Source organism: Antechinus flavipes, chromosome 2 (assembly GCF_016432865.1).
Source record: "Antechinus flavipes isolate AdamAnt ecotype Samford, QLD, Australia chromosome 2, AdamAnt_v2, whole genome shotgun sequence".
Classification (NCBI taxonomy): Eukaryota; Metazoa; Chordata; class Mammalia; order Dasyuromorphia; family Dasyuridae; genus Antechinus; species Antechinus flavipes.
Genome location: NC_067399.1, coordinates 678,468,437 through 678,494,930, shown reverse-complemented (window position 1 = coordinate 678,494,930; position 26,494 = coordinate 678,468,437). Strand labels below are relative to the sequence as shown.

General features: G+C 49.7%; 1 protein-coding gene across 4 annotated transcripts in view; it reads right to left on the bottom strand.

Annotated features, from left to right (window-relative positions):
• Positions 1 to 628: 628 nt before the first annotated feature.
• PTPRE (protein tyrosine phosphatase receptor type E) overlaps positions 629 to 26,494 on the bottom strand; it is a 148,256-nt gene continuing 122,390 nt past the window's right edge. For 2 of the 4 annotated variants that reach the window (XM_051982712.1, XM_051982715.1), the window contains 11 exons: positions 22,488 to 22,607; positions 21,402 to 21,565; positions 15,729 to 15,864; positions 15,050 to 15,199; positions 14,326 to 14,419; positions 13,578 to 13,654; positions 10,869 to 11,003; positions 10,128 to 10,253; positions 9,081 to 9,232; positions 4,899 to 5,034; positions 629 to 3,653 (listed from right to left, as the gene is read on the bottom strand). In XM_051982712.1, the coding sequence (XP_051838672.1) occupies positions 3,579 to 3,653; positions 4,899 to 5,034; positions 9,081 to 9,232; positions 10,128 to 10,253; positions 10,869 to 11,003; positions 13,578 to 13,654; positions 14,326 to 14,419; positions 15,050 to 15,199; positions 15,729 to 15,864; positions 21,402 to 21,565; positions 22,488 to 22,607 (1,365 nt within the window). In that variant the 3' untranslated portion in view covers positions 629 to 3,578. The remainder of the gene's footprint in view (positions 3,654 to 4,898; positions 5,035 to 9,080; positions 9,233 to 10,127; positions 10,254 to 10,868; positions 11,004 to 13,577; positions 13,655 to 14,325; positions 14,420 to 15,049; positions 15,200 to 15,728; positions 15,865 to 21,401; positions 21,566 to 22,487; positions 22,608 to 26,494) is intronic. The other 2 variants (XM_051982713.1, XM_051982714.1) reach the window with 2 other exon arrangements.

Here is a 26,494-nt window from a genome sequence, read left to right as displayed (position 1 = left end):
CAGTGTTCTGAGAAGGACCATAGAACTTGGCCTCAGTGGGGGCAGAGGGTTGGCAGAGGCTGGGACATGAGAAATGAAGGAGCAAAGGTGTGGGGCTGGGGGAGCAAATCCCACCTATTGGCTGACCCTCCCGAATGACCCCTTTGTGCAGACAGGGGATCGAGGGAATGGGTCCTGTGAGAGAGCATACAGGGACAGAGGGACACGGAATCTGATTCCCTCCATCTTAAGTCTGACAGGGACATGGGATCTGATTCCCTCCATCTTTAGTCTGACAGGACATGGGATCTGATTCCCTCCATCTTTAGTCTGACAGGGACATGGGATCCGATTCCCTCCATCTTTAATCTGACAGGACATGGGATCTGATTCCCTCCATCTTTAGTATGGCAGGACATGGGATCCGATTCCCTCCATCTTTAATCTGACAGGGATATGGGATCTGATTCCCTCCATCTCTGGTCTGACAGGTCCACCGTGAAGTCTGGCTGGGCCCTCGCTCTGCTCTCTTGGCGAATGAACCCCAGACTTTTGCAAACTACCAATAACTTATCTCCATGATGAATCTGCAGTTACCACCGACGTAGGTACAGCTCGGAGAGGAAATGAAGAGATCGGAAGACCAAAATGCAGGCTGAAAAGGCGAGGGAAGATTGCTCTTCCCCTCCAAATGTATTAGATCTTGCAATTTGCATATACAAAGAATTCAGCAACATTCCCTGGCATGAGAAACAGAGCCAGATCAAATTAGAAGTGAAATCAAAAAAGGCGTGATGGCTGAGACGGTATCGTACATACATAATTACAAAGACTGCGCATAAATTAAATACAATTTAGTTAAACAAAAATGTATCCATAATCTTGCATTTTTAAAAAAAGATAACGTGGAAATGTCTCAAAATGCTGAAACACAAGTGTCAGGCTCATTTGGAAAAGTCCTTAAAAACACATAAAAATACCTTTTGAAAGCATGATCTGCATTCGTCATTAATGTAACACAGGAAGGAAAGAGCTCAGGCGGTCACACGGTGACCAAGAAAGCATACAGATCAGAAGGGGTCTTCTCATCATTATTTGGCATTTAATAGTTACATGCAACAGAGGAACCTCGTCAGCAGGAGGCTGCGGGCCCCCAAGGGCCGGCTTTCTCTGACCAGGAGGACGCGTCTCTCCAGATCGGTCTCTCCCGTCTACTTTAGGAGCATCGGACCCGGCGGTGATCTGGGGGAACACGATGGATGAGGGTCTTCTGCCGGGTCACGGCCCACGTCGGGGGAATGGAAGCGTGGTCGCCATCAATGCGGGGCCCACAGGACAAAGCCCAGAGCTCTGGGTTTGTCAAGCTCTACTCCTAAAAGGGGGCAGGGGATCCCGGACCTTCTCTGCTGTGGAAAGTTTAATGAATTTATTTATTGGGTTGATGTGGAAAAAAGAAAACAGTGGAGAGATCGTCTCCATCCCTTGGAGATCACACAGTGGCAGACTGGCCCGAGAGAGGGGTGGCTTCCCGTATCCCTTTGGCCAAGTCACTTTCCCTCCATGGGTCTCAGTTTCCTCGTCTGTAATTTGGGGTAGCACAGTGTTTCCTGATTGGAGCTGTCAGCTCTGAGCAGGTAAGGGTGCTCAAGAACCAGAATCCAGGCAAGTAACCAGGATCGATTTAAGATTAAAAAACAAAACCCAGAACACGGCACTTGGATTTGCCCTGAAAATGCTCCAATGCATCAACATTGTTACCAGATTTGTAGGTAGAGGACTCGGATTGGAATCCAGACTCTGCTACTTACTCCCTACAGGGCGTGGGCAGTTCCCTGACTTCTCAGACCCTCAGTCTCCTCCCCTAAAAACTGAGAGGGCCGGAGGAGAGAATCTGTAGCCTGGCTTTCACTCCCATGATTCCTGCACGGCTGCAGCAGATTTCTAGCCTCTTGCTTTCCTCTTGTGTAACCAGGCAAACATCCCCATTGTCCCCCAGGACCCGTCCTCCCATCACTGGAGACATCCAGGGTGTGCTGACAAGGTCCAGGGCTGCCCAGATGCCCATGGGCTGTACAAGGCAGGGTCCCAGGCTGGGCTCTGGATCCCTCCAGCTGGGGACCCCACACCTCTTAAGGAGAGGTGAAACGTGTACTTGTGCCTTCTCTTACCGACTGGAGCGATTCTGAGTCCAAAAAGTCTTCCTGCACGGGTCAGAGTAGTTCTGTCAGACCAGAACGTCCAGCTCTGGGACTGCCTGACTTCTCAGTGAGACTTTTCATCCAGTGGGTCCAGCCGGTGCAATAAGTTAGATCAAATGGGATTGAGATTTTTTTTTTTTTTTGTGCTCATATATCTCTGTCTTAAGATCCTTAGGTTAAATCAGGCGTTTGGCCTTCCTCCTCTCCCACCTTCTGTTCTCCGTGGCGGTCCTGTTCTGTGGAAGGATTGATCTTCCTCCCGTACATAAGGTCATCACACTCCCCAAACAAACTACTTTTGTGGGAGGATTTCCTCATCTCTGTTTTAACCTTAAGAGATACTTTTAAAAAGATCATACAAATCTAGACAGACTTTAAAAGTGTTAAAATAAAGAATTAAGTTCTTTACACAGGACAAGTTTTCACACTAACGTGTTTTCCAGAGAATCTGAAGGAGAATTATTTCCATTTCTCTGAAGACTTCCGCTTAAGCACTCTGCTTCGAAGACTTTCTGGCTCATGGGAAAATCTGGAATGACACTTGGGGAACTCATGGGGTGTTTTCTGAGGGGGGAGGTTGCTTTTGGCGTCCTTCAGGGACAGAGCTTGGGCCGAGGCATCTCCGGGGTCCCCGAATTGGAGGCAGGCCTGAATAATGGGGAGGTTTTTGAGGTGCTCCTTAGAGGCGAGGTGGGCACTCCAGAGGCCCACCCAACAGGTACGGAGCTGGGGCCCACGGAGACAGCCCCGGCCAAAGCACATACACACATACACGCCTACTTATGTACATGTGTGTAGGTATACAAACTGATTATCCTATGCTCCAGACCTGGATCCAGGTTTTGAAATGATACATAATTTTTAAAAATGAAAATGAAATATGTAGATTAAAATAGAAGACTTAAAAAACCCTCTGAATGAACCAGACTTGGAGGTGACGGCCTAAAAGGGGGAAAGGGCCAGAGCTTTCACGTCTGGTGGCGTTCAGAAAACCTGCCTGAACTGTCTGACCGACGATGGAAATGACTGTTTCGGCATCAGAAATAAGCGTGTGAAGGAATATTCATCTTTTGAGCTCCAATGGCGGCCGTACAAAATTCTGAGCTGCTCGACCTTTGAAATGAAATGCACTATTAACTGCTGACAAGGCCTTCGGCTGAGCAATATATACATGTGTGTAGAATGTTATTTTACTTAACATGTTATGCCAATTAAAAAAAAAAAAGATGATGCTATTGTTTAATTTCTACCTTTTAGAGCAGGGTGATATTTAAAGTGTAACAAAATATATACACGGGAATTAGAAACAATATTAATGTCAACTATGAAATAAATTAACAAGATTTACAAACATCTGTACTGACCATTAAATAAAAAAAAAACATTTTAAGGCAGGAATCTTCATTTGAAGTTAGCATAATCAGAAAATATATCGATGAAATCTTGTACCACTTTATAGCAGAATTCATACTGTTCCTAAAAAAAAAAAAAAAGACAGAAGAACAGCTAGTTGATTCTCCATGATTAGTATGGAAAAGCATGTAAAATCCTGCCAATTTGCCTAAAAATAACCATCTATTTTTGTCTACAGAGTTCTATCCTTTCAGTCCTAGACTGTTTTGTTTTTTTTTTTTTTTTTTTTAAAGCTGAGTATAATATATAAATATTGTTCAAGAAGCCTTTTATGTCGCACAGGCCATGGAGAAGGGGCTCAATCAATATATGCTGAAAGAACAAAAAGTGAACAACAAAATAAAGAAAGCAGAGTAGTCTTTTCAGGTTGAAAAATTGAGTTTTAGACTCGATTAGTAGTTTGGAGATGCCCCCCTCCAAAAAAAAGGCCTTTTAAGCTTGTATAATTAATTTTTTAATAAATTAAGATTATATTATATTAATTTTTTATAATCCAAAAATGACAAACAACAGCCTTAGTAGATACAAGTCGACTGCTTCAAAATCATGTGTAAAGAGGCGAATCTGAGTTGTTTTTAAGGTTGGCTGGCAGTCAACAAGCAATCCCGAGGCTTCTTGTGGCCAAATTCAGAGACAGGCTTCCATGTCCTCAGCCCAGTGAGCAGGAGGTGCTAGGAGAAAGGGTTCGGGAGGGCCCTGAAAGAGGATCCCAAAGAGGGAGGGTGGAGAGTAGGGCAAGCAGCTGCCTTAGTTTGGGGAAACCATGAAAAGTGGGTCAAAATTAAGAGATCTGGAGAAAACAGCTCCTTGTCCTGGCAAACTGTTTAAAAGGTTCCGCTGCGGCTTGAAACCAGACCTGAGTCATGCGAGGAGGAAGGTCCTGATCCTTCTCACTAGGCAGTGCAGGAGCTGGTTCCTCATGGACGCCATTTGTCAAGTCCAAGAAAAGCCTCTTTTCCTGATTCTCCCTGATCTGAAAGGGGCCTGTGAGGATCTCCTCATCCCCTTCCCGGGGGCCTTTCTTGACTGCTCCAGTGCTAGTGATCCAACCCTAAATAGCTCACTATTTCCTTGCTGGGCTTGTATTATCTTCCCGGCCCCAAGAGAAGGAAAGCTCCTTGAGGGCAGGGATTTTTATCCTTCTGTCTCCAGAGCCCAGCTCAGTACCTTGCCCACAGCAGGCTCTTGGTACTTATTGGCCAAGATCAGCCGGGGCCCCCAACCAGCAGTGGCGTGGGAGACGGGCCCCTTCCTGGTTGCAGACGCCCTCCCCCCTGGACCAGACCCCCCGTGGGCCCCAGAGCCTACCAAGGTTTGCACCATGTGTGGCCGCTGCAGCCGCAAGCTCTTCACGGCCTGAAAGACGTCCAAGAGTCCCTCGGCTTTCACTCGCTCCAGGATGTTGCTGAGCGCGATGAACGTACCTGTCCGCCCCGCTCCGGCGCTGTGGGGGAGAGAGGGACACGCTGGGGGGCGCCCACCTACAGGGGCTCAGCCAGCGGGAGCAGGGATGGCCCCGGCTCTGGCAGAGCCGCCTTCTCAGCCCCCCCAGCTGGAGGCGGCAGGAAGGTGCCTGAGCGCCCGACGTCACAGCCAGGAATCCGTGCAGCCCGCAACGGGCCCTGTCCATCCCTCAGCCTGGTCAGGGCTTATGGACCGGGGGTGTTCCCTGATGGGTCACGCTGGATGTTAGGAGGGCTCCGGAAGGAAGGGAGCCGCCTGGTCCTGCAAACAGCCCCCACCCGCTTACTTAACCAGCAACCCCCAAGCACTTCTCCGTGTATTTGTTTGGCTTGACTGGGGATATTTGTTATACCGTGTTTCCCCAATAATAAGACCTATCCCGAAAATAAGCCTTCCCCTTACTGTGTAAGATTCCTCTAAAATAAGCCCTCCCCTGAAAATAAGCCCTCTGGTGTTTTCTGTCCAAAAAAAAAAATAAGACAGTGTCTTTTTATCGGGGAAACACGGTAAAGGTTTTCTTTTTCCTTTTTTAATTTGGAAGGGACCGAAGTGAGAGAAGATCAATTTTTGTCAACTGAGAAAAATTTTAAGGAAAAAAGAAAACTCAAGCATTTATTGCCAGCCTTCTATGCACCAGAAATACCTATTCTTTCTCGCTTCCCTATAGGTCTATGTTCCCTGGAGAGTCCCTATATTCTCAGGCTGCGCTTCCCCCGTGGGCGCCCTTCCCAGCTTCCCTCTCCCCCTGGAGAGCAGGGACCGCGTCTTTCAGGGGCTATTTCTCCTCACACTCGCCCCAGTGCCCACCACATAACAAGGGCCGAGAGCACTCGGCCGCTCGAGTTAACCCATAGGTATCAGTTAGCTAGATACAAGGAAGGCTTCCAGGGAAGCTGGTGCTCCAGCTGGGACACGGGAGCAGAGAATCAAGGGCAGCTAAAGGCCTTCCCGGCCCCCTCACCCGGAGGAGACACAGCGTTTGTGGGCCTGACCTGGGAGACACCGGCCTCGCCCCCAAACGGGAGGGGCCCCGGCGCCGAGGACCGAGTCAAATAACATGGGGGGGGTTCTTGGCTTCCTCCACCCCGACTTTTCTTGGTAACTAAGGAAAGGTTACAAAGAGCTGGAAGGAGAATTTAGAGACTCTAACCCCACTCCTTCCTCCAGAGGAGGCCCAGAGAGCCTGCCCAGTCACACAGCCAGGGAGGGGAGGAGGTTCAAAGCCCTGGCTGAAGTGCCCTTTGTAGACGGGAGGGCAGGATGCTCTGTGCAGATTACAAGGATCTAGTTCTTTCCCCTTAAAAAATGGCAAATCACAGATTATATTGTGATGCCCTAAAACACAGCACTCAAAACAACGGGAGTCTGTCATTGTTCCCCCCATTTGTCAGCTGGAACGCTGACAAAGCTTCGGTTCCCTCCTGGCCCTGAGGTCCTTTTGCTAGATCTGGGGGTGGGGGGTGGATGAAGAACCTCCCTTCCAGCTTAAACCCTGGGACCTCCCCATGCCCCCCCCCCCCCCCCCGTGTGCCTCCAAAGGAATGGAGCATCAGAGGCCCAGCCCTGGACAACTGCCCCGGGGCCAGCAACAGCGAATAGCCCCAGCTCACTTTCCAGTGATGGTTGGGGGGGGGTAGTGGTGATCGGTGGGAGGAGGGGGACCCGGGGCAGTTAGGATGGGGAGGAGGGATGGGGGGGTCAGTGGAGGAGGGGCAGGGCGTGGGATGGAGCGGGGGAGGGGGGAGCATTTGACTTCAGTTGCTCCCCTCCCGGCCGGGGCTCAGGGATTACCTGGGTTTTTTTCCTCCAATATTTGATAAGTGCATTTGAATAGAATTTGCAGCCTTTGCATTTTGCTTCATGCCCTTTAAAGACATGAGTATAAGAAAGGGCGCCTAAGGCTAAGGCTGCCCCCAAAAGCCCCGGGGAGCCCAGACTCGCCTCCAGAGGGAGCGCCCAGGGTTCTCTGAGCCCCGGCTGTCGGGGGGTTCGCTGCCCCCGCTCTGTGGGCGCTCACACTGACCGCTCGAGGCTTCCCTGGGTGGGGGCGGGGAGGGGGCAGCCTGCCTGCCCGGGAAGGGGGGGGGGGGCTGAGCCTCTCCCTGGGATCTTCCTTCAAAAGTCACTGGAAACGGCCCGGAGCCCGAAAGTCAGCTCGAGTTTTGTGCGCCCCCTCCTGGGCTTCCTGGGGACGGCAGCCAGAAATTGACCAAAATATAACCAGGTTAGTTTCACGCGGAGATACAAACATCCGGGAAACGGGGGAGGGGAGGGGGGGAGGGGGCGGCAGCGGCAATCGCGGGAGGAAATGAAGTCATTGAGATTTCTGAGTCTGATCCGAAACAAAACCCCATAAGGCGGGTGTGGGCTTCAGGGCTGGGGCGGGTGTGGGCCCTTTAAGCCGCCGCCGGCTTCCCTTCCCGCTGCGCGCGGGGCCTCGGCCTTCCGGGACACAGACCCTCGGGGGAGGAGCCGGGCCGGGAGGAGGCGTCCGAGCATGCGCAGACACCCGCGGCCGTGGAGCCGGCCCGAGCCGGCCCGGCCCCCGACCTCCGGTCACTCCGACGGATCTTGCGCTGTTTTTCTAGTTCCATGAAATGCTAATAGAACCGTCTGGGAGAACAAAGCGAGAATAGCAAGGGAATTCATGGGAAAAACCACAAAGGCCGGCGGCCCGGCAGGACCTAAAACCGTTATAAAGCGGCGGCCCCCGACGCGGGCACCAAGAAATAGGGCGCGGGTCAGTGCTTAGAGACCCACAACAGCATCAGCGGCCTGGGGAAAAGAGCTCGCTAGTCACAAGAATGGGGGGATGGAGAACAAAGTCAGGAACTTGGCCAAGACGGCCGATGATTTAGGCATCAAGGGAAATACTGGGAGCAAACTGGGAGATGCAGGGAGCGCTTACTACCAGGCTTGGGAAAGGGGAGGAGTTTGTGGCCAAAGAAGAAACTAGGAACATTCTGAAGTGAAAAATGGGCCAAACAAAACCAACAGAGCCAAGATTAGCAGGGAAGCAGAAAGCTGCGGAAAACCTCTTTGGAGCCAGTGTTTCTGGTAAAGGCCCAATTTCTAAAATACATAAAAAACAGACAGATTTATAAGAATACAAGCCATTCCCCAACTGATAAATGGTCGAAGAATATGAATGGACAACTTTCAAATGAAATTAGTCATTTGAAAAAGATGCTCTAAATCATTATTAGAGAAATGCAAATTAAGGCAACTCTGAGGCGCAGCCTCCCACTCTCCTTGGCTGGGATGACAGGAAAAGATAAGGAGAAAGGCTGGAGGGATGTGGGAAAAGTGAAACACCAACGCAGTGTCGGGGGAGAAAGGATCCAGAGCAATTTGGAACTATGCCCAAAGGGCCATCGGACTGCGTCCCCTTTGATCCAGCAGGGCCTGTAGTGGGTCTGTGCCCCAAGCGATCATAAAAGACATAAAAAGACAGACCTATGCAAGAATGTTTGTAACAGCTCTTCTTGAAGTGGCAAAGAATTGCAAAATGAGTAGGAACCCATCAATTGGGAATGAATAAGTTATAATAGAGGAAGCTTGTGGAATATTATTGTTCTGTTAAAAATGATGAACAAGCTGATTATAGGAAGGCCTGGAAAGAGTTATACGAACTGATGCTGAGGGAAACCAGCAGAACCAGGAGAACATTATACACAGTAACAGCAAGACTGTGCAATGACCAGCTGGGACTGACTTGGTTTTTAGTGATCCAAGGCAGTCCCCATAAACTCTGGATGGAAAATGCCATCTGCTCCAGAGTCAGAAATAGGGAGACTGAATGTCAATCAACACCTGCTTTGTTCTGTTTGCCCCTAATAATAACTCACAGTTCTGTTGGGCTTCAAGGATTTGTAAAATGCTTTCCCCATGGCAAGCCCCATGACACAGAGAGCGAGCACGGCCCTGACACAGAGAGCGAGCACTGCCCTCACTTGGATCTCCTAGCTCTGCTCTCCATTCCCACTCCAGCCTGGCCCCTCAGGGAGGCCCACAGAGGAACCTCACCTGCAATGCACAGTGATGGGGTGGTTGCCCGTCTGCTGCTGCTGCTTCTGGACAGCGGCAATGAGGTCGATCATCCCTTTCCCTTCGGCGGGGATCCCGATCTCAGGCCAGCCGTGGAAGTGGAACTGTCTGACCAGTCTGCTCTTCTTCTCCTGCGGGGGAGAGGCGCCGCAGGTCAGTCAGGAGGAGCGGTCTGAAGGTTTTATTTTCAGGCTCTGATTTCCGTCCAATCTACAAGCCTTTATTAAGCATCTGCCCTAAGGTCTCCTCTCCCGATGGGTCACGCTCCAGCTCGGATGCTCTTACTAAAGGGCATGGGAACCAAGAAGCCTGCAAACTCTAAGGAGGGGGAATGAAGGGCTGCTGGGTGGGGGATGGGGAGAGGGCCCGAGGATGGACCTAGATGACCATTCCTCTCCCTCTGAAGAGGATGAGCCTTTCAGCCCCTTGGTGAGAGGACCAGAGACCGCAGCTGTTCGGATTTCAGCTCACTCCCCCACTCCTGTGCCCAGTTCCCCATTTGTATGAAATGGCTGCTGAGGATCCTTACTGACCTAACTGAAGCTAGGAACCTAACCCTCCCACCTCTCAGATTGGTTAAGACCACAGGAAAAATAATGATAAAGGTTGGAGGGATGTGAGAAAAGTGAAACACGAATGCAGTATTGGTGGAGAAAGGATCCAACCATTCTGGAGAGCATGTCAAAGGGCAGGCAATGCTAACCCGGGGCAATTCCCTTGATTTTAGAAATTCCTCTTTGGATAACTTCTCCCAGACGTCCCCAGAGGACCCCACCCCCACCCCGGTCATTGATGGTTCTCTACTCCAGGGATCTCCACTAAGAAGCAGACCAAGAGGCTACACTGTGCTGCCCATCAGGCTTCCCAACCCTTACACCCAGAGGAATGAATTACTGTGGGGGCACACTCCTGCTTAATAAAAAGCCAGCCCCAGTCCAATGCTCCGGCAACTCTCCGGGTCATCAAATTTCAATCAGCAATTTTCAGCCTCCCCCTCAGAGGGGAAAAAATGACGGCATCCGATACCTGATTAAAAGTCACCAAGAAATCTCGCACACTGATGGCCTCCGACACCGTGTCGCTCTTTAGTTCAATATTGATCTCCCCGTAAGTCACAGAGCCATCTGCCGGCCAATACTGGAAGCATTTTTCCTGGGAGAGCAAAATAAAAAACAAAGACTTCCAGTCACTCTTTTCTTGCAAATTCTAAGAACATTTAAAGAACAGTTCCAAAGACTTTGAATTCATTTAGTTTCTGTAGTGACATGGCATCTGGCACACACACACACACACACAGACACACAGACACACAGACACACACACAGACACACACACACACACACACACACACACACAGACACAGACACACACACACATTCATCTCCATGTTTTTATGATCTTACGTAATGGGAAGGAATAACATTTTCCCTGCAGCTGGTGACACTGGCAAACAAAAATGGGCAGCGCTGAGAGACGGCCCCTAAAAGAGGGCTTTGTTCTCCCGAACAGCTCCCTGGAGCCCAAAGTTTTCACAATTGGGCTCGCAGGACCCGAGTCAACATTTACCAGAGCTCTCAGCCCCCTGTCCTCGGCAAGCTTCCTTTCTTTTAAAGTGGAGGACGTGCGCAGTGTGTACATTTATAGAAAAATTACAAGGCAACTTAAGGGGAGCGTGGAGTCATGAAAACTGTCAAACAACGTCTGTGAGAAACCTTGCTCCTCAGTGCCCAAGGAGATGGGGCCACGGGGGGAGGGGCGGCTCCCCACCTGCTCCCTCTCTTGGACCTCGGTCAGCATCACGATTGTGTGACATTTCCACTCCCACACCATCCTCCAGAAGTCTTCCACCGTGTGTGGAAGCGGTCCTTGCGTGGCGATGAAATAGTCCTTCTGCCGATAGCCCTGGAAAGAGAAGGAGACAGTTTGATTCTGAGCCGCTCCTTGGGCTCCAGTGAGCATCGAAGGTCCAACTTTGGGGGGGAAGGGGGATCGTGTTCTCCCAGACCCAAGCAGGGCCAGGAAGTGACTCCTTCAGACAAAATTGTAGAGGGCGGAAGTCTAGAGAAGTGTACTTGAAACAAGGTGTTAACTCCATGTGATTGATGAAATGATGGTTCTTTAGTTCCCATATATATTTAGTACTCAGCATGGTGATGTCATGGTTCTCTAATTCCCATATAATCAGAATGCTGTAATGATGTCATTGTACTAAGGTATATAAGGGCTGAGAAGGTCTAGAAAAGGGACATCTTTGACCATCCCGGTGGCTCTCCTGCCTCCTTCACTCTTCCACTAAGATCAAGACTGGAGGCAGACTTGAATGAGTGTATGCTCGAGCTCAATTTCAGACCAGACAGCTAGCCCGGACATGACACAAAATGATTTGTCTGCTTCTAACCTTTTAGTGTCAGGGCATTGTCCCAGCTCATTTATTTTTTCTTTTTCCCAATTTTTAAACATTTTACATTTTTGAGTTTTAAATTTTAACCCTCCCTCTCCCTGAAACACTAAGCAATCAGATAGAGATACATGAGCAATCATGTAAAACATTTCCATATTATCATTTTGCACAAAAAGACTAATAAAAGAATAAAAATTTTAAAAAAATGAAAATCAGAATGCTTAATCTGTATTCAATCAATATCAATTTTTTCTCTGGAAGCAGAGCGTATACCTTATCATGAGTCCTTTGGGATTGTCTTGGGATACTGCTGAGAACGACTAAATCATTCCTTCATGGTTCTTCATTAAACAATATAGCTATTACAGTGTACAACACTCTTCTGTTCTCCTCACTTCACTATGCATCAGCCCATGTCAGTCTTTCCAGGTTTTTCTGAAATCATCCGGCTTATCCTTTCTTATAGCACAATAATATTCCATCACCATCACATTTGTTCAGCCACTCCCCAATTAATGAGCATCCCTTTAATTTCCAATTCTTAATCATCACAAGAAGAGCTGCTCCATTTTTTTTTAAACACATAGATCCTTTTTCCTTTTTTTGGATGTCCCAAAGACCTAGCATGAGAATTGCTGGATCAAAGAGCATGCACCATTTTATAGCCCTTTGAGCATAATTCTAAATTGCTCTCCAAAAAGGTTGGGATCAGTTTATAATTTCACCCAGAATACATTGGGGTCCCAGTTTTCCCCCATTCTCTCCAGCATCCACCATTTTCTTTTTTTGTCATATTAACCATTTTGGTAGGTGTGAGGAAGTACTTCAGAGTTTTTCTAATTTGCAGTTCTCTGATCGATAGTAACCAAGATCATTTTTTCCACATGACTATAGCTGGTTTTCATTTCTTTGTCTGAAAACTGCCTATTTATATTTTTGGCCATTTATCAATTTGGGGAATGACTTGGATGTTTATAAATTTGACTTTGCTCTCTCTATATTGAGAAATGAGGCCTTTATCAGAGATAGGTGTTGAAAATTTCCTCCTCGTTTGCTGCTTATTTTATAATTTTGGTTGCACTGATTTTGTTTATGCAAAATCTTTTAAATTTCATAAAATAAAATGATCTGTTTTCTATTTCCTAATGAGCTCCATATCTTCGTTGATTTTAAATGATTTCCTTTTTGATAAATCTGACTCCCAGCCCCTTTCTGGTGAAGGTTTGTAAACTTCTGACTCTACTGGAGATTGCCTCTAGACAATGCACGAGGGCACTTCTGCCCAGCCCAGCTTCCCGGGCATCCCTCATGAGGTCAGCAGTTGGTAGGGCTGATAATAAAGGGAAAAGTATTGCAGCTGTTTATCAGGTTGCTGAAAGTCTCAGGGAGGGTCTTCATGAGCCACCAAGGGTCAGCAGGGGCTTTCCTCAATAACGTGTTGGGACCCACAATCGAAGAACCAATGCTCAAGCCTTCCCCTTCTTCCTGCCAGCACCCGCCCAGGACGGGCTCCCAGGACCAGCTGGCTTCCTCTTGATCCTTCTTTGAAGCCAGGCTCAGGTCACGATCCGGACCAGTCAAAGCCTTTGATGGATCTGTGCTGCCCATCGAGTGATAGCTGAACTCCTTTCCTGGCATTCAAGGCCCAGTATGATTTGGCACCAACTATCCTTTCTAAACTTACCTCAGTTTTTTCAGCCAAGATGAGTACTTTTTTGGTTGGTTTTTTTTTCTGAGGCAACTGGGGTTAAGTGACTTGCCCTGGGTCACCAAGATGAATACTGTCCATGCCTGAAGATACCCATGATTTACTGACCTCCCGCAAATATTACTAGACATATGTTTATCTGCAAACATTTATGTTTCTCCCCAACAGAAAGTAAGTGCTCTGAGGGCAGGCTCTGTTCCTCTTGTGCCTGGCCCAGAGGCTCAGTCTGTGTGTTCCCGGGGCCAAGCCTTTGTCTCCACAGTGACTGATTGCATACAGTGAGTGCTTAATAAGTGCTTGTGGCACACACGCATTTCCTCTGAAGCCCGGGGGTGACTCTCCAGACCACGTCCCAGGGCACACTTACATCTATGAAGGAGGCGTTGATGTAGTCCGTGTATTCTTGGCCCCTTTTCATCGACAGAATCACTCGGTTGAAGTCATCTACAAAAAAAAGGGGAAAAGGAGAAAGTCCTTCTGGATTTCATTGCCCGCGGGGCTGTTATGGCCAACTTCTAATACGAGATCAGCGTCCCCTGCGCCTCTCAGACTGGCCCCAGCCTCATCACTCTCCCCCCTCCCTTCCCCGAGTCCCACCCCAGTCCTCCCCGAGAACCAGAAGAATCTTCTGCTCGACAGCCAGCAGCGGCTCCCTCCTGCCCAGTCCATTTCCATGATCTGACCCCATACAAAGTGAAGCCAGATTCTGACTCCAAGGCTGTGTCCACCCCAGCGCCCCCTCCAACTCCTCATGTCTCCTCTCCTTGATTAGAGGCTGAGCCCCCTGGGGGCTGGGAGGAAGAATGACATTCAGATGCCAGGGGCCCAGGAGCAGATCTGCAAGAGACGTATCCCCAACAACTGCCGATGAGGGTGAGCTCGTAGGGACTGGGGAGGACCCGTGGGGTTCCTCCCACCTCCAGATCCCTGACTCTCATAACTGGGGCCTGGGACCCCCCACGCAGACCAGGCTAGAAGCTCACAGAGCTAGTCTCGAGAAACCCCAGCTTCCGGCGGAACCTGTCAAGCTCTGATTGGAGGGCTCTGAGTCTTCTCATTGGGCTACGTCTAACGGAACCCCAGGGGAGCCTTTCATGCTGTGGGGGCTGCCTTACATGGAATGATCTGGATGACGCGCGCTTTCTTCATGTTTGCCGGCAAGTTGCCCGTTCTCATGTTTTCTTTCATTATTCGAACGTTTGTCAATTTCTGCAGTTGGGAATATAGAGAAGCGCAGTTATGTTGGGAGGTCCCTGGATTCTCTGTGCACCACATCATGGTGGCCCTTGGAAGAGCAGACCCAGGAGGGGCCACTTCAACTCCCTGGCTTCAGAAAACAGCAGGGAACACGTCCTGGGCACCTTCCTCCACACCCTCCATCCATCCATCCATCCGCTCACCCCCTCACCCACCCCTCTGTCCATCCATTCGTCTCTCCATCACTGTCTGGAAACACTTCCTAATACTAATGGCGGCCCCGTACTGATAGTGCCTTGAGGTGTACGGAACGACCCCGTCACACGGACCCTGACGAGAAGGACATGGGGAGTTCTCTCCATTTGGCAGACGAGGAAGCTGAGCTTGGCCCAAGCGGCCTCACTGCTCCTTGTGCTGCCCAGCCCCCTCCCCACTCAGTCACGGCCTGCTCGCCTCTAGCTACCACAGCTCAGGGGGAGGGAGGTGTTGGTGATCTCTGTATTCCGTGCAGCGTTTGCCCCTGGGGCCGGCCCTCCTCCCACTGCGCCGGATCTATCCCTTTTTGGAAAGGTTCCCTCGTTCCCCAGCTGCTTCTCCGGCTCAGAGACATCCCCGGGAGGCCCCGGCCCCGTCAGCACTCACCCTGAACTCCTCCTCCAGGCCGATCTTGTCCAAGGGCGCCGTGGGGCTGTGGAGGGACTGGAGGTGCTTCTCCAGGGAGGCCACGTCCAGCTCGGTGTCCCCGTAGAGGTAGTATTCTAGTAAGGCTTGGTAGATGAACGTGTACTGCATCTGGGGAGGGGGGAGATGAGGGAGAGTCAGAGGGAGCAGAGCGGGGGTCACAGGCCCCAGCCCCAGCCTGCCGTCCTTCCTGGATCTGAAAAGGAAGTGGAGGGGTGAGGAGGGGAAGCTGAGGACCAAGCAGTGCTTCTCCACAAAACAACATGCTCATGTGATTCAGGGCCCATGCTTGGAAAGCACCCAGGTGAACCCCAACAGTTCGGTTTTTTCTTCGTTTCGTCTGCGTTTTGTTTTCGTAGCCCCCAGACGCCTCCCAATTTCCTGTCCTTAACTCACAAAGAAAAACCGCTTCAAAATGAGAGCTGACCAGCTATGCAGCATTCAGCATCCGGAGCCCCCCGTCTCTCCCCGAGAGGGCCATGATCACGGCCTGAGCCTTCTACAGTCCGGCCCCACGTTCTCCAGATGGGGATAGGGGGCTTCATTCTGGCCACACAGACTTCATTCTGGGCCCAATGGCTCATGGGTAAATGCAAAATGGGTCAGAAGGGAAAGTTCTGCAGCGAAGCCGGTCACTTACGTCAGTCTGAACCATCTGAGGCCGCTGGTTACGGATCCTGGAGACGAACTCGAAGACGTCGACCTTCTGCTCAGCGTGCATCATGTCTATGATGGCGTCGATGACAATGAAGGTGCCCGAGCGGCCCACGCCGGCACTGAGGGAGGGAGAAGAGGAGGGAGAAGAGGAGGAGGAGGAAGAGGAGGAGGGACAAGAGGGGAAGAAGGGATGAAGGGAGAACAGGGGCAGGGAGAAGGAATGGAAAAGGAAAGGAGGAACAATGAAAGGAGGGAAGGAAATGGGATGGGAGGGAGAGAAAGAGAAGGGAGAGGAGAGAGAGGATAAAAGGAGGAGAGAAAGGAAGAAAGGGAGAGGGAATGAAGAGTGAGGAAGAGGGAGAGAAACGGGAAAGATGAAGAAGCATGGGAGAGGGTAAACGACCAGGATAGGGAGGAAGAGGAGAATGAGATAAAGAGGAGGAGGAAGAAGAAGAGAGGGAGGGAGAAAGCCATTACTTATTATACTCATTGGCAAATAAACAATCTCTGGGGATAAATAAGAAGCTTCAGCATTTTCTTCCAGGTCCAGATTCCACAGAGGAATTTCAGTTGGGAATCATTGATTTTAAATTCCGGAGCTGTCCACACCACAGAAGGAGGCCCCGGTGCGGTCTGCGCAGCAGCCACTAGAGGGAGGCCTCCCCTCAAAAATGATCCCCTACTTGGAGGGACCTGGCTCTGAAGCATGGGAGAGATGGGCCACTGCTGCCGACACCCCCACCCATGACAGAGAAAAGCTAGATCCCATTTATCTCCCTTTTAAGGCTGAGCTAGGGAGAATGGGTCTTTCTAGAGCATTTTAAAGTTTGTAAAGCACTTTACAAATATTGTCACATTGGATCTTCACAATGACCCAGGAAGGGAGGTGCTATTATCATCTCCATTTTACAGATGAGGAAACTGAGGCAGGCAGAGCTTAAGTGACTAGCCCAGGATCGCAGATATAGGGACATCTACTGAGCTACTCCCGATGACAGCCTCCTTGCCCACCCTTTCTAAGTATGGCTAAGTATGAACTCATGAATTCACCAGTTGAGGCAAGAAATACCCTAAGCTCCTCCACTGCCCCTGCCAGGTTCTCCCGCATTCATTCAGTAACTTCTTCTCTTTGGAGGTTCATATTCATATTTACCATCCCATCAAAATTCTTGTATCTGTATAGACCTCCTAGTCACTCCCTTTCCCTGATAACTTCTCTTTCTTTCAACATACATAGGGATTCTCCCTCAAGCACCCAGCCACTCAATTCCTTAACCTACTCACCTCCCACAAGTTCCTCCTCCACATCTCCTCGGTCACACCCAAAGGTGATCACACCCTTGATCTTGCTATTACATGTACCACCTCCATGTTCAAGAATTCTCAAGTCTCTTTATGCACCCATAAACCTACTGGTTTTCCATTTCTCCCTCTGCTCTTCCTTACCAAAGCCAGCTCTTCATCCATACCATGACCTCTAATCCCTTGACCCCTCAATTCTTGCTCTCATCTACACTAGATACTCTCTTCTCTTCTCCCCATCTTGACTTCTTGGTGAATCAGTTTGCCTCTATACTATCCTCTCTTGTCCTCTCCTCCCCCAACCCCTCCCTATGATTACACCCTGACAAGCCTCAGCCTGGATTCAAACTTTGTTCTTACACATACACTTTTGAATGAAGGTGGAGAAAATCATGTAATCATTCTGACTGGGTTCACTACAACTGGGCCCTCACTGCTGCCAGGAAATCTTTCTATACTTCCCTTATCAGCTCACACGCACACTCTCCACCAAGGCTCCTCCCTAATCTTCTTGTCCCTCTTCAAAATGTCCACAGTTCTTCTTCCCCAAATAGAACTCATTATTCTTCCCCTGTAGTTTCTCTCCTCATCTTCCCCATCACTGTTGAGTGTATCTCCCTCCTTCCAGTCCCGCAGGCTCAAAATCTAGGAGTCAGGCCAGATTCCTCTCTGTCTTTCACAAATCAAAACTTGTTAGATTTCACTCCTAGCAGCATCCCTGGTAAATTTCACTTCTGCAGCATCCCTGGTAGATTCCACCTTTGCAGCATCACTAGTTGATTTCACTTCTAAAGAATCTCTTGTTGATTTCCCCTCTACAGCATCTCTTGCTGATTTCTTCCTCTGCAGTATCCCTGGTAGATTTCATCCCTGCAGCATCTCTTGCTTTATTTCACCTCTGCAGCATCCCTGGTAGATGTCACCTCTGCGCATCACTAGTTGATTTCACCTCTAAAGAACCTCTTGTCGATTTTACCTCTGCAGCATCTCTGGTTTATTTCATTCCTCCACCCCACCCTTGCATCTTTGGTAAATTTCACCTCTGCAGCATCCCTGGTAGATTTCACCTCTGCAGCATCTCTTGCTGATTTCTTCCTCTGCAGTATTCCTGGTAGATTTCACCTCTGAGCATTACCAGTTGCCTAATCTCTGGTAAATTTCACATCTGCAGCATCTCTGGTAAATTTCACCTCTGCAGCATCCCTGGTAGATTTCACCTCTGCAGCATCTCTTGCTGATTTCTTCCTCTGCAGTATTCCTGGTAGATTTCACTTCTGAGCATTACCAGTTGCCTAATCTCTGGTAGATTTCACCTCTGCAGCATCTCTGGTAGATTTCACCTCTGCAGCATCTCTGGTTGATTTCACCTCTGCAGTATGTTGACTACACCCCCTCTTCCACACTCGTACTGGTCCTGATCACATCACATCTGGATTATGACAAGCTGGGGTCTCCAACTTCTTTCCACTCCCATCCATCCTCCACAGGACTGCTGCCAAATCCATCTTCCTAAAACTCAACTCGGATTGAGCTGGGAGTGATGTCTCATGGCCTCTGTGACCAAACTCTCCACAATGGGGCTCTGGTCTCCTTTCCTGGATTGTTTCCTGGATTTCCTGAACAAATAACCTTTCAGTTTCCCTCTTTGGCATAGCTACTTCCTCATTCCAGAATTTCATTCCTTCATCTCCATCTCTTAGATCCTGAATTTCCTTTGAATCGCATGTATTTCAGGTCCTACACAAGGCCTTTCTTGATTCCCCCACTTTTCAGAGCCTCTGCTCCAAATTCTTCTATTAGTACTTTGTATATTTATAGGTCTGGGTACATGGTGGGTTTTCCCCTATGAAATATAAAGTCCTTGCAACAGGAACCCTCTCACTTTTATCCTTTTATCTCCAGTGCCCAGCAAAGTGCCTGGCTCACAGGAAGGGCTTTTTTTTTAGTGAAAAGCTAGCAAGAGGAGGAATTTGAGGAGAGAAAGAAAAGACCCAGCTAGAGGTGGGCAGACAGGCTCTCTGATTGAGTGCTGATGGAAGAGTAGTTTTATAACAGTTGTGGGGGAGGAGGAGGAGAATGAAACCTGAGGCCATGAGAGTAGGAAAGGGCACCTGAGGCCATAGCATCAGGAAGGGCCCTTGTGTAGGACCCTGAACTGGGCTTTGGGAGAAATCGGGGATCTAAGAAGCTGACAGGATCAAGACCCACATTCCAGACAGTCAGGATGGCTTACGGAAAGGCAGAGAGATGGCCATTATTCAATATGTTATATTTATGACAACGATCATAGTAATAGCTTAGACTTATGTGGGACATTAACATTTACCAAATACTTTATATCCTTCGCCTAAGAGTCCAGCTGAAAGCCAATTTAGAAATAATAACTAGAGTCTGTCGGCAAGGATCTGAATCTTCCTATTTACACTGTCTTGACTTAATTGCTCAGGGTATGTAGCAATGAGAAACCTGAGCCGAAGCCCCCAAAGCAACTTCGAGCAGTGATGGTGGCCTTGCTGTCCAATCCTCAGGAGAAAGAATACTAGAACATGGAACATTCGCCTTGTCTTTCCCATTTCCACAGAGCCAGTGACCTCCTGAACTTCCTTGCTAACAAGGGCACAGCACTTTATAGGAAGCTTCATTAAGACACTGGTATCAGAAACTGGGGATGAAGAGAAAGAGCAGGGAAGGAAGTAACAATAGCTGCCGTCTTTGTAGAATCTCCCTATGTTATGTCACTGGAGCCTCACAACAATCCTATGAGGTAAGTGCTAACAATTATCTCTTTTTAGAAGAGGAACCTGAGGTTCAGAGAGAGATTGACATGTTATTAAATGTCAGAGCTTAGACCAGTTTCTCTGCATCTCCCTGATTTATTTATTAAAGAAAATCACAGTATTCCAAGAGGTCATGAGTGATACCGATTGGTACTGTGGTAGCAAGGAAATCAAGGACCTTTGGACTGAGAATTAGGAGGGTTGGATTTGGATTTCACCTCTAATGCTTTCTACTTATGTGAATAGGAGAAAGTTATTTCATTATTCCTAGGCCTCAGTTTACCCAGATGTCAATGAGGGGATAGGACTGGAGTCCTCTAAAATCCCTTCCAGGTCTAAAAAAATTTGATAGTGGAGTAAACAATAGTTAAGGAACTATTACATGCTAGATTTTGTGCTAAGCACTTGATAAATCTAATCTCATTTGATTTTCATAACCATCCTGTGAGCTAGATGCTATTATCATCCCTATTTTTACAGTTGAGGAAACTGAGGTACACAGGGTAAGTGATGTGCCCACGGTTACAGGGTCTGAAACCAGATCTGAATTCCGGTCTTCGTGACTCTACAGCTAGTACTCTATCTACTGCCACCCTTCACTTCCTCTATGTCTTTAAATATACTTAGATCAATAAAAGAAAGAACCCATTAACTATTAGGTCAATGCAATTGAAAAATTCAGAAAGTCAACACATTTTCAAATTACAATCACACGCTGCAACAGAAGTATGGCATTAGTAAATAAAACCAAGAACTCTGTGTTTTAGAATAAAAGTTGATAAATCATGATCACACTTACCCTAAGAAAAAAAGACAACCAAATGATCACAAACAAAACTAAAAAAGCTGAATTCACAACCAAGGAAGAAGAAATGAATAAAACTATTCGAAATTATTTCAACCAATTTTATGCCAAGAAAATCGATAATTTAAATGAAATGAGTAAATAAATAGAAAAAACCCCAAATAACAGAACAGGAAGTAGAGGACTCAACCCAATCTTAGGAAAAAATGAAATGCCATCGATTTGCTCTCGAAGGAAAAAAGACGAATTAAAATTTAAAGAATAACTAATATATAAATTGTTGAATTATAATTTAAAGAACAATTCATATATAAGTTGTTGGCGAAAATAGGAAAAGTAGAAATATGGCCACTATGATAGAAGCATGAACTTGAAACTGAATCCTGGGAGAGTCGAAATAGAGAAAGAAAATTTAACCAATATCCATAATAAAGATGGTCCCACAAATTCCCATTTCCACGGGTCCTAGCAGGTACAAAGGGCTTTCCTTTGAGTCCTGGCTCTGCCGCTTTTGAGCCATGTGATTTCTGGCAAAGCCATGCTGAGCCTCAGTCTTTCCTAAATGACCTCGAAGGTTCCTTCTGGCTCTAGGAGCCTCTGCACCAGCTTCCCACAAATACAACTTTAATTTTCAGAAGGTAAAATGACTGGGAATGACCCCGGCGGCTCTGCGTCTGCCCCGGAATTATTTCTGCATCAGAGATACTGGGGCAGGAACATCCCCACGCTGGATGTCCAAACCAGCGGCTGACGCCTGGGCCTTGGGACTCACCTGCAGTGAACGGTGATGGGCCCTGCGTGGGAAGGATTCAATGTCTTCACTTTTTTCAGAAACTTCAGCATCCCAATGGGGGTGAAGGGCACCCCGAAGTCGGGCCAGCTGGTGAAGTGGAGCTGGGTCACCAGCCGGGGGGCTTTGCAGCCATCGTGAAGCTGCTGAGACACAAGGAAACCACGGGTGAGCCTGGTGGGGGGCAGTGGGCAGCCCCGGCCCTCGCAGGCGGCCGGAAATCCCGTCGGCCTCCCCTCGGGCCTGCTGGGACATTACAGGCCCATCCAGAGACCTAATTGCTCGGGGTGACGTCTGGCCATGGGGGATCCCTGTCTTACGTGAAGCTCCAGGCAGGAAGCCACGGTTTCACCTCCCACAGACACTTACTAGGTGTGTGTCCGGGGTTCAAAGACCCTTGACTTTTTTGAGACTCAAGTTTCTCACCTGTAAAATGGGGATAATAACACCTCTAGTGCCCACCCTGCAGGACTGTTGCCACACTCAACTGAAATGATATAATTAAAGCACCTGAGGAACTATAAGGCACCATCATCATTATCCCCAGCGCCTGGCACATACGAGGCCCTGAATAAACGCTTGTTAAATGACTGATTAGGACACTCGACCAGATTTCCCACTGGACACAGGAAACAAGAGAGCGGCTGCCACCTGTTACCCGCAGCGCCGTCCTAAACACAGACCCAAAAGGACCCTCGGCAGCGCCCCATTTTCTAGAGGGGAAGCCCTGGGTCAGAATGGCCAGAGGCCTCTTGTTCTTAGACAAGCCCTCAGGTGCACTCAGGGTCCGCTAGCTTCCTCCTGTCCTGGGCAATGCCCACATCTGGATTTCCCACCAAGGACGGGCCAGAAAAAGCAAGTGGAGAAGTGTCGGGGTGGGGGGGGAAAGGGGCGGATGGACGGCCGGACGTGGAGGGGAGCAGACAGAGAGAGGAGGAACAGAACGGCTTCAGGCTGATTATTTCTCCGGAGGCTGAGGGTTGGCCCTAAGAAGCTCCCAGGCCTCCGTTTTGGGGAAAAAAAGCCTGGCAGGGCGCAGAACCCCCGATCACAGGGAGCCGTGCTCACCGACTGGATGCAAAACTTCCGGATGGTGTAGTCCACCAGGACGATGCAGTCTTCCACCGAGACCCGGATGTTTCCATACATCCAGCATCCCTGGTCCGGCCAGTACTGATGGCACTTCTCCTGGAAGAACAAGCAGGAGGGGTTAGCAGGTCGGTGACTCCTGCCTGCACAAACTCACACTCACACACACATACTCACACTCACATGCACTCACACTCACACACACACACAATCACAGTCACTCACACACAATCACACACACACACTCACACACATACAAAATACATTCATAAACACACCCATGCGGAGGAACAATCAGAGAAATCTCAGTGAGGTCCTTCTGAGAGGTGAGAGCTGGGACAAGGGAACATCCCGGCTTTTTCCCTGAATCCCCACAATCAATAATGTCTCCGCCCAAAGAAGGACTGGTACCGGCGTCCTTGCCAATGACTGTAGAACTTAAATCTGAGAGGGGCCTTGGAAACGACCTGCTCCAGCCTTCCCCTTTCTGAGGAGGCCGGGGGCGAAGAAGGGGAAATCATTTGGCCGAGTCCCCACCGGCCCACGGGGTCGATGTGGACTTTCCTCTCCTTGATCCCTCACACCTGAGCAAGTACCAAATATTGCTGGTTGTGTCTGACTGTCTCTGGCCCTCAGCTGGGGGCTGCTTCCTACCAGAAGCTCACCCTGCTTCCCATTTGTTCTCGGCACTTCCTCCTTCCTCAGACCGGCTGTGTTTAAGGCTTTGTGTAAGTCGGGCCTTCCCTTGGCAGATTTTGGCCACTTAGGCCCTGTCCCAGCTCAGGACCTTGCATGTAAAAGCTGCTTTAAAAATAATTGCTAGCCAGGACACATCCAGAGAGGACTGGCGAGACTTACATGAACTGATGCTGAGTGAAATGAGCAGAACCAGCAGATCATTATATACCTCAACAACGAGACTGTTTGAGGATGTATTCTGATGGAAGTGGATCTCTTCAATAAAGAGAGCCTTAATTGATCAAAGATGGACAGAAGCAGCTATACCCAGAGAAAGAATACTGGGAAATGAATATAAACTGCTTGCGTTTTTGTTTTTCTTCCCGGGTTATTTCTACCTTCTGAATCCAATTCTCCCTGTGCAACAAGAGAACTGCTCGGTTCTGCAAACATACATTGTATCTAGGATATACTGTAACCTATTTAACATGTAAAGGACTGCTTGCCATCTGGGGGAGGGAGTGGAGGGAGGGAGGGGAAAAATCGGAACAGACGCGAGTGCAAGGGATAATGTTGTAAAAAATTACCCTGGCGTGTGTTCTGTCAATAAAAAGTTATTTAAAAAAATAAAATAAAATATATTGGCTAAAAAAAAAAAAGGTTCACTGAAAGCCAATACATAAATATGGAAAAAAAAATTGCTGGCTTTATTTTTCTTGCTTTTTCGTATTTCCTTTTGCAACATGACTATGCAGAGAGATGTTTTGCACGACTCTTTACGTGGAGAATCGATAACATGTTGCTCGCCTTCTTAAAGGGAGAGAAGGGAATTTGGAAGTCAAATTTTTAAAAAATGAATGTTAAATTGAAAAAATGCAACGGGGGAATCTTTAATGAGATAAAAATATATTTTTAAAAGAACTGTTGGATTGAAGGAGATGTTAGGAATTGGTGAAGAAGCGGGCGGGGGGCTCAGTCCCAAGGGAGGGCTGCAGTCTGCCAAGCAGAAGGGGCTTCTAATCGGAAGGTCCTCAACAGGGGCTCTTTCTAGCACACGCCATGTAGTAAATCGTTCCTTTTTCTAGGCACAGATAGGACCCGAGTTTCGAATGAGATAGAAGACCAAGAAGCAGCAGAAGGTGAGGGGGAAGGGGGGGGCAAAACTGTGTTCCCTTTAATCTGTAAAATGATCACTCTGAAATTGTGTCCCCTTCTGATCTGTAAAAGAAGGGAGATTCCTGGTCTCCCAGGCTGGGCTTTTCTGAGGCAAATCCCCGCCCCCCCCCCAGATCTTTTGGGGACGTCGACCCTTTTCAGGAAATTCTGAATTCTTTCAAGCCTTCAAAGTGACGGGGAGATCTGGGTCTGCTATTGATAAGGACCCGGGCCTGGCCACTCGGGCTTTCTTTTCCACTTGAGCCTCAGACTCCGATAAAAGGCAATTCTAAACTCTAGATTTTTGCAGAATGTCTGGAGTAGAGCTTAGCTGCCTACCAGGACTCTCTTCTCAGTGCCAGCCTCCATTTCCCTAACAGGACTTTGCCCTACGGAAGTCAGTCTTCCCAGCAAAGCCAATAAAACTTCCTTTTTGCCACTAACATTTTGGGGTCGTGAATCCTTTCCCAAGGGAGCTGCGCCTCGGACCAAAAGGGGATCCGCACAACTCTCCTCATGGCCGCTGGGACAGCAGCAAAGGGCAATCCTGCCCTCCCGGGCCTGGCTCCCTCCGGCCCCTCCCTCCAGCCATCGGGTCCCTCCCCTCCAGCCATCACCTTCTAGCCCTTCGGACCACGGCTGCCAGCCCTCCCTCCCCGGTGCTTGGGCCTGCCCCAGCCGGGATCCCTCCGCAGACCCCGAGGCCCGTGACTGGGTCCTGCTGCCTCTTTCCATTGGACCCGCGGGCCTCCCCCAAAGCAGATTGTACTGGATGCTGAAAGGGGAGGGAGTGGAGTGGGGGGGGGGTCCAATGGGAGAATGTTTTCCAGGAGAAACCGGCTCCGGACCCGGGAAGTTCCCAGATGAAAAGTTAAGACCAAAGCAGAAACCATTTCATGGCTACGGAGGAGTGCAGAGAGAAGGGGCTGATGTGGCACCGGGGAGCCAGTCTCCCCTAAAATAGCCTCCGGGAGGAGACCCAACCGGTATGGACTCAGTGCCCTCCCCCCTCCCTCTGTACCCCGAGGCCCCCACCGCGTACCCCCCATTGCTGGGGTCGCCCCCCACGGGACTCCTCCGCATGGAGTCCCCGGGCTCTGCCCCGCCCCCTCCTTGGTCCCCAAGCTCCCGGGCCGCCTCCCGCTGCGTTTTCTGATGACCCCCACCCTACTCCCCCCCGGACGGGGCTGAAACCATTCAGGACCCCGAGTCCTCGCATTTGGAGCCCCGGAAGGCAGAACCTCCCAGGCGCAGATGGGGAAACTGAGGCCGAGGGTCTTCAGAGGGTCTGCGCCAGCCTGGTCCGAGCCCTCCAAGCGCTAAAGGGCCGGAGGATGAGATGCGCCGCCCCCCCCCCATTCATGAAACAATCGGGGACCTGACACTTGCCCTTTTTCAGGAAATGGCCCCCAAGGTGGGGGCGGGGGCTAACCCAGGGCCTCCTTTTCTGACCGATAGGGCGGGATTTCACAACCTTGGCCCTGGGGGCGGCTTCCAATCAGAAACAGGAACTCGGAGGAAGGATTTGGGTAGAAATGATTAATCTCCGAGAGAAAGGGCAAGGGGGGGGAGGGCGAGTCAGGAGGCGGGGCGGTGAGTCAGGGGGGAGGGTGGGAGGAAGAACACGGCCCTGGGTCTGGCCCAGTGAGCCTGAAGCCGTCTGCAGAGCTGGGGGGTGGGGGTGGGCTCGCTCAGTCAGGCTTCCCAATGCCCTAAGAGTTCTCAGAAAGGTTGGGGGGGCGCAGAACGGCCCCACTTCTGAAGGAGGGCTCTGAGCACCGGCTTTGGGTCCCGTCACCTTCGAGCCCGCGCTTACAGCAGCCTCGGGTCCATTGGGCGGCCGGCTCCTGGGGATGTTCCCCCCCCCTCCTACCCTCCACCGATGAGTCCTCTCAGTCCCGTCGGGGATGAGTCCTCCCCAGTCTCTTCTGTGGGGATTCCCCGCCACCCCCGCCCCAGTCCCGGCCCCGGCGTCTCCCCGCGGCCCCCTGGCCAGGGATCGCTTCCCCTTCCTTGGTGTCCCGCGCTGCTGGGCCAGGGGAATGACCCTTTCGGGGGCTTCTGGAAATGCGCTTCCCGAGGGCCAGCCCCAGAGGGCCGAGAAGCCCTTAGCCCGCCCGGGGCGCTTGGGACTGAGGACAGGGAGCCGTGGC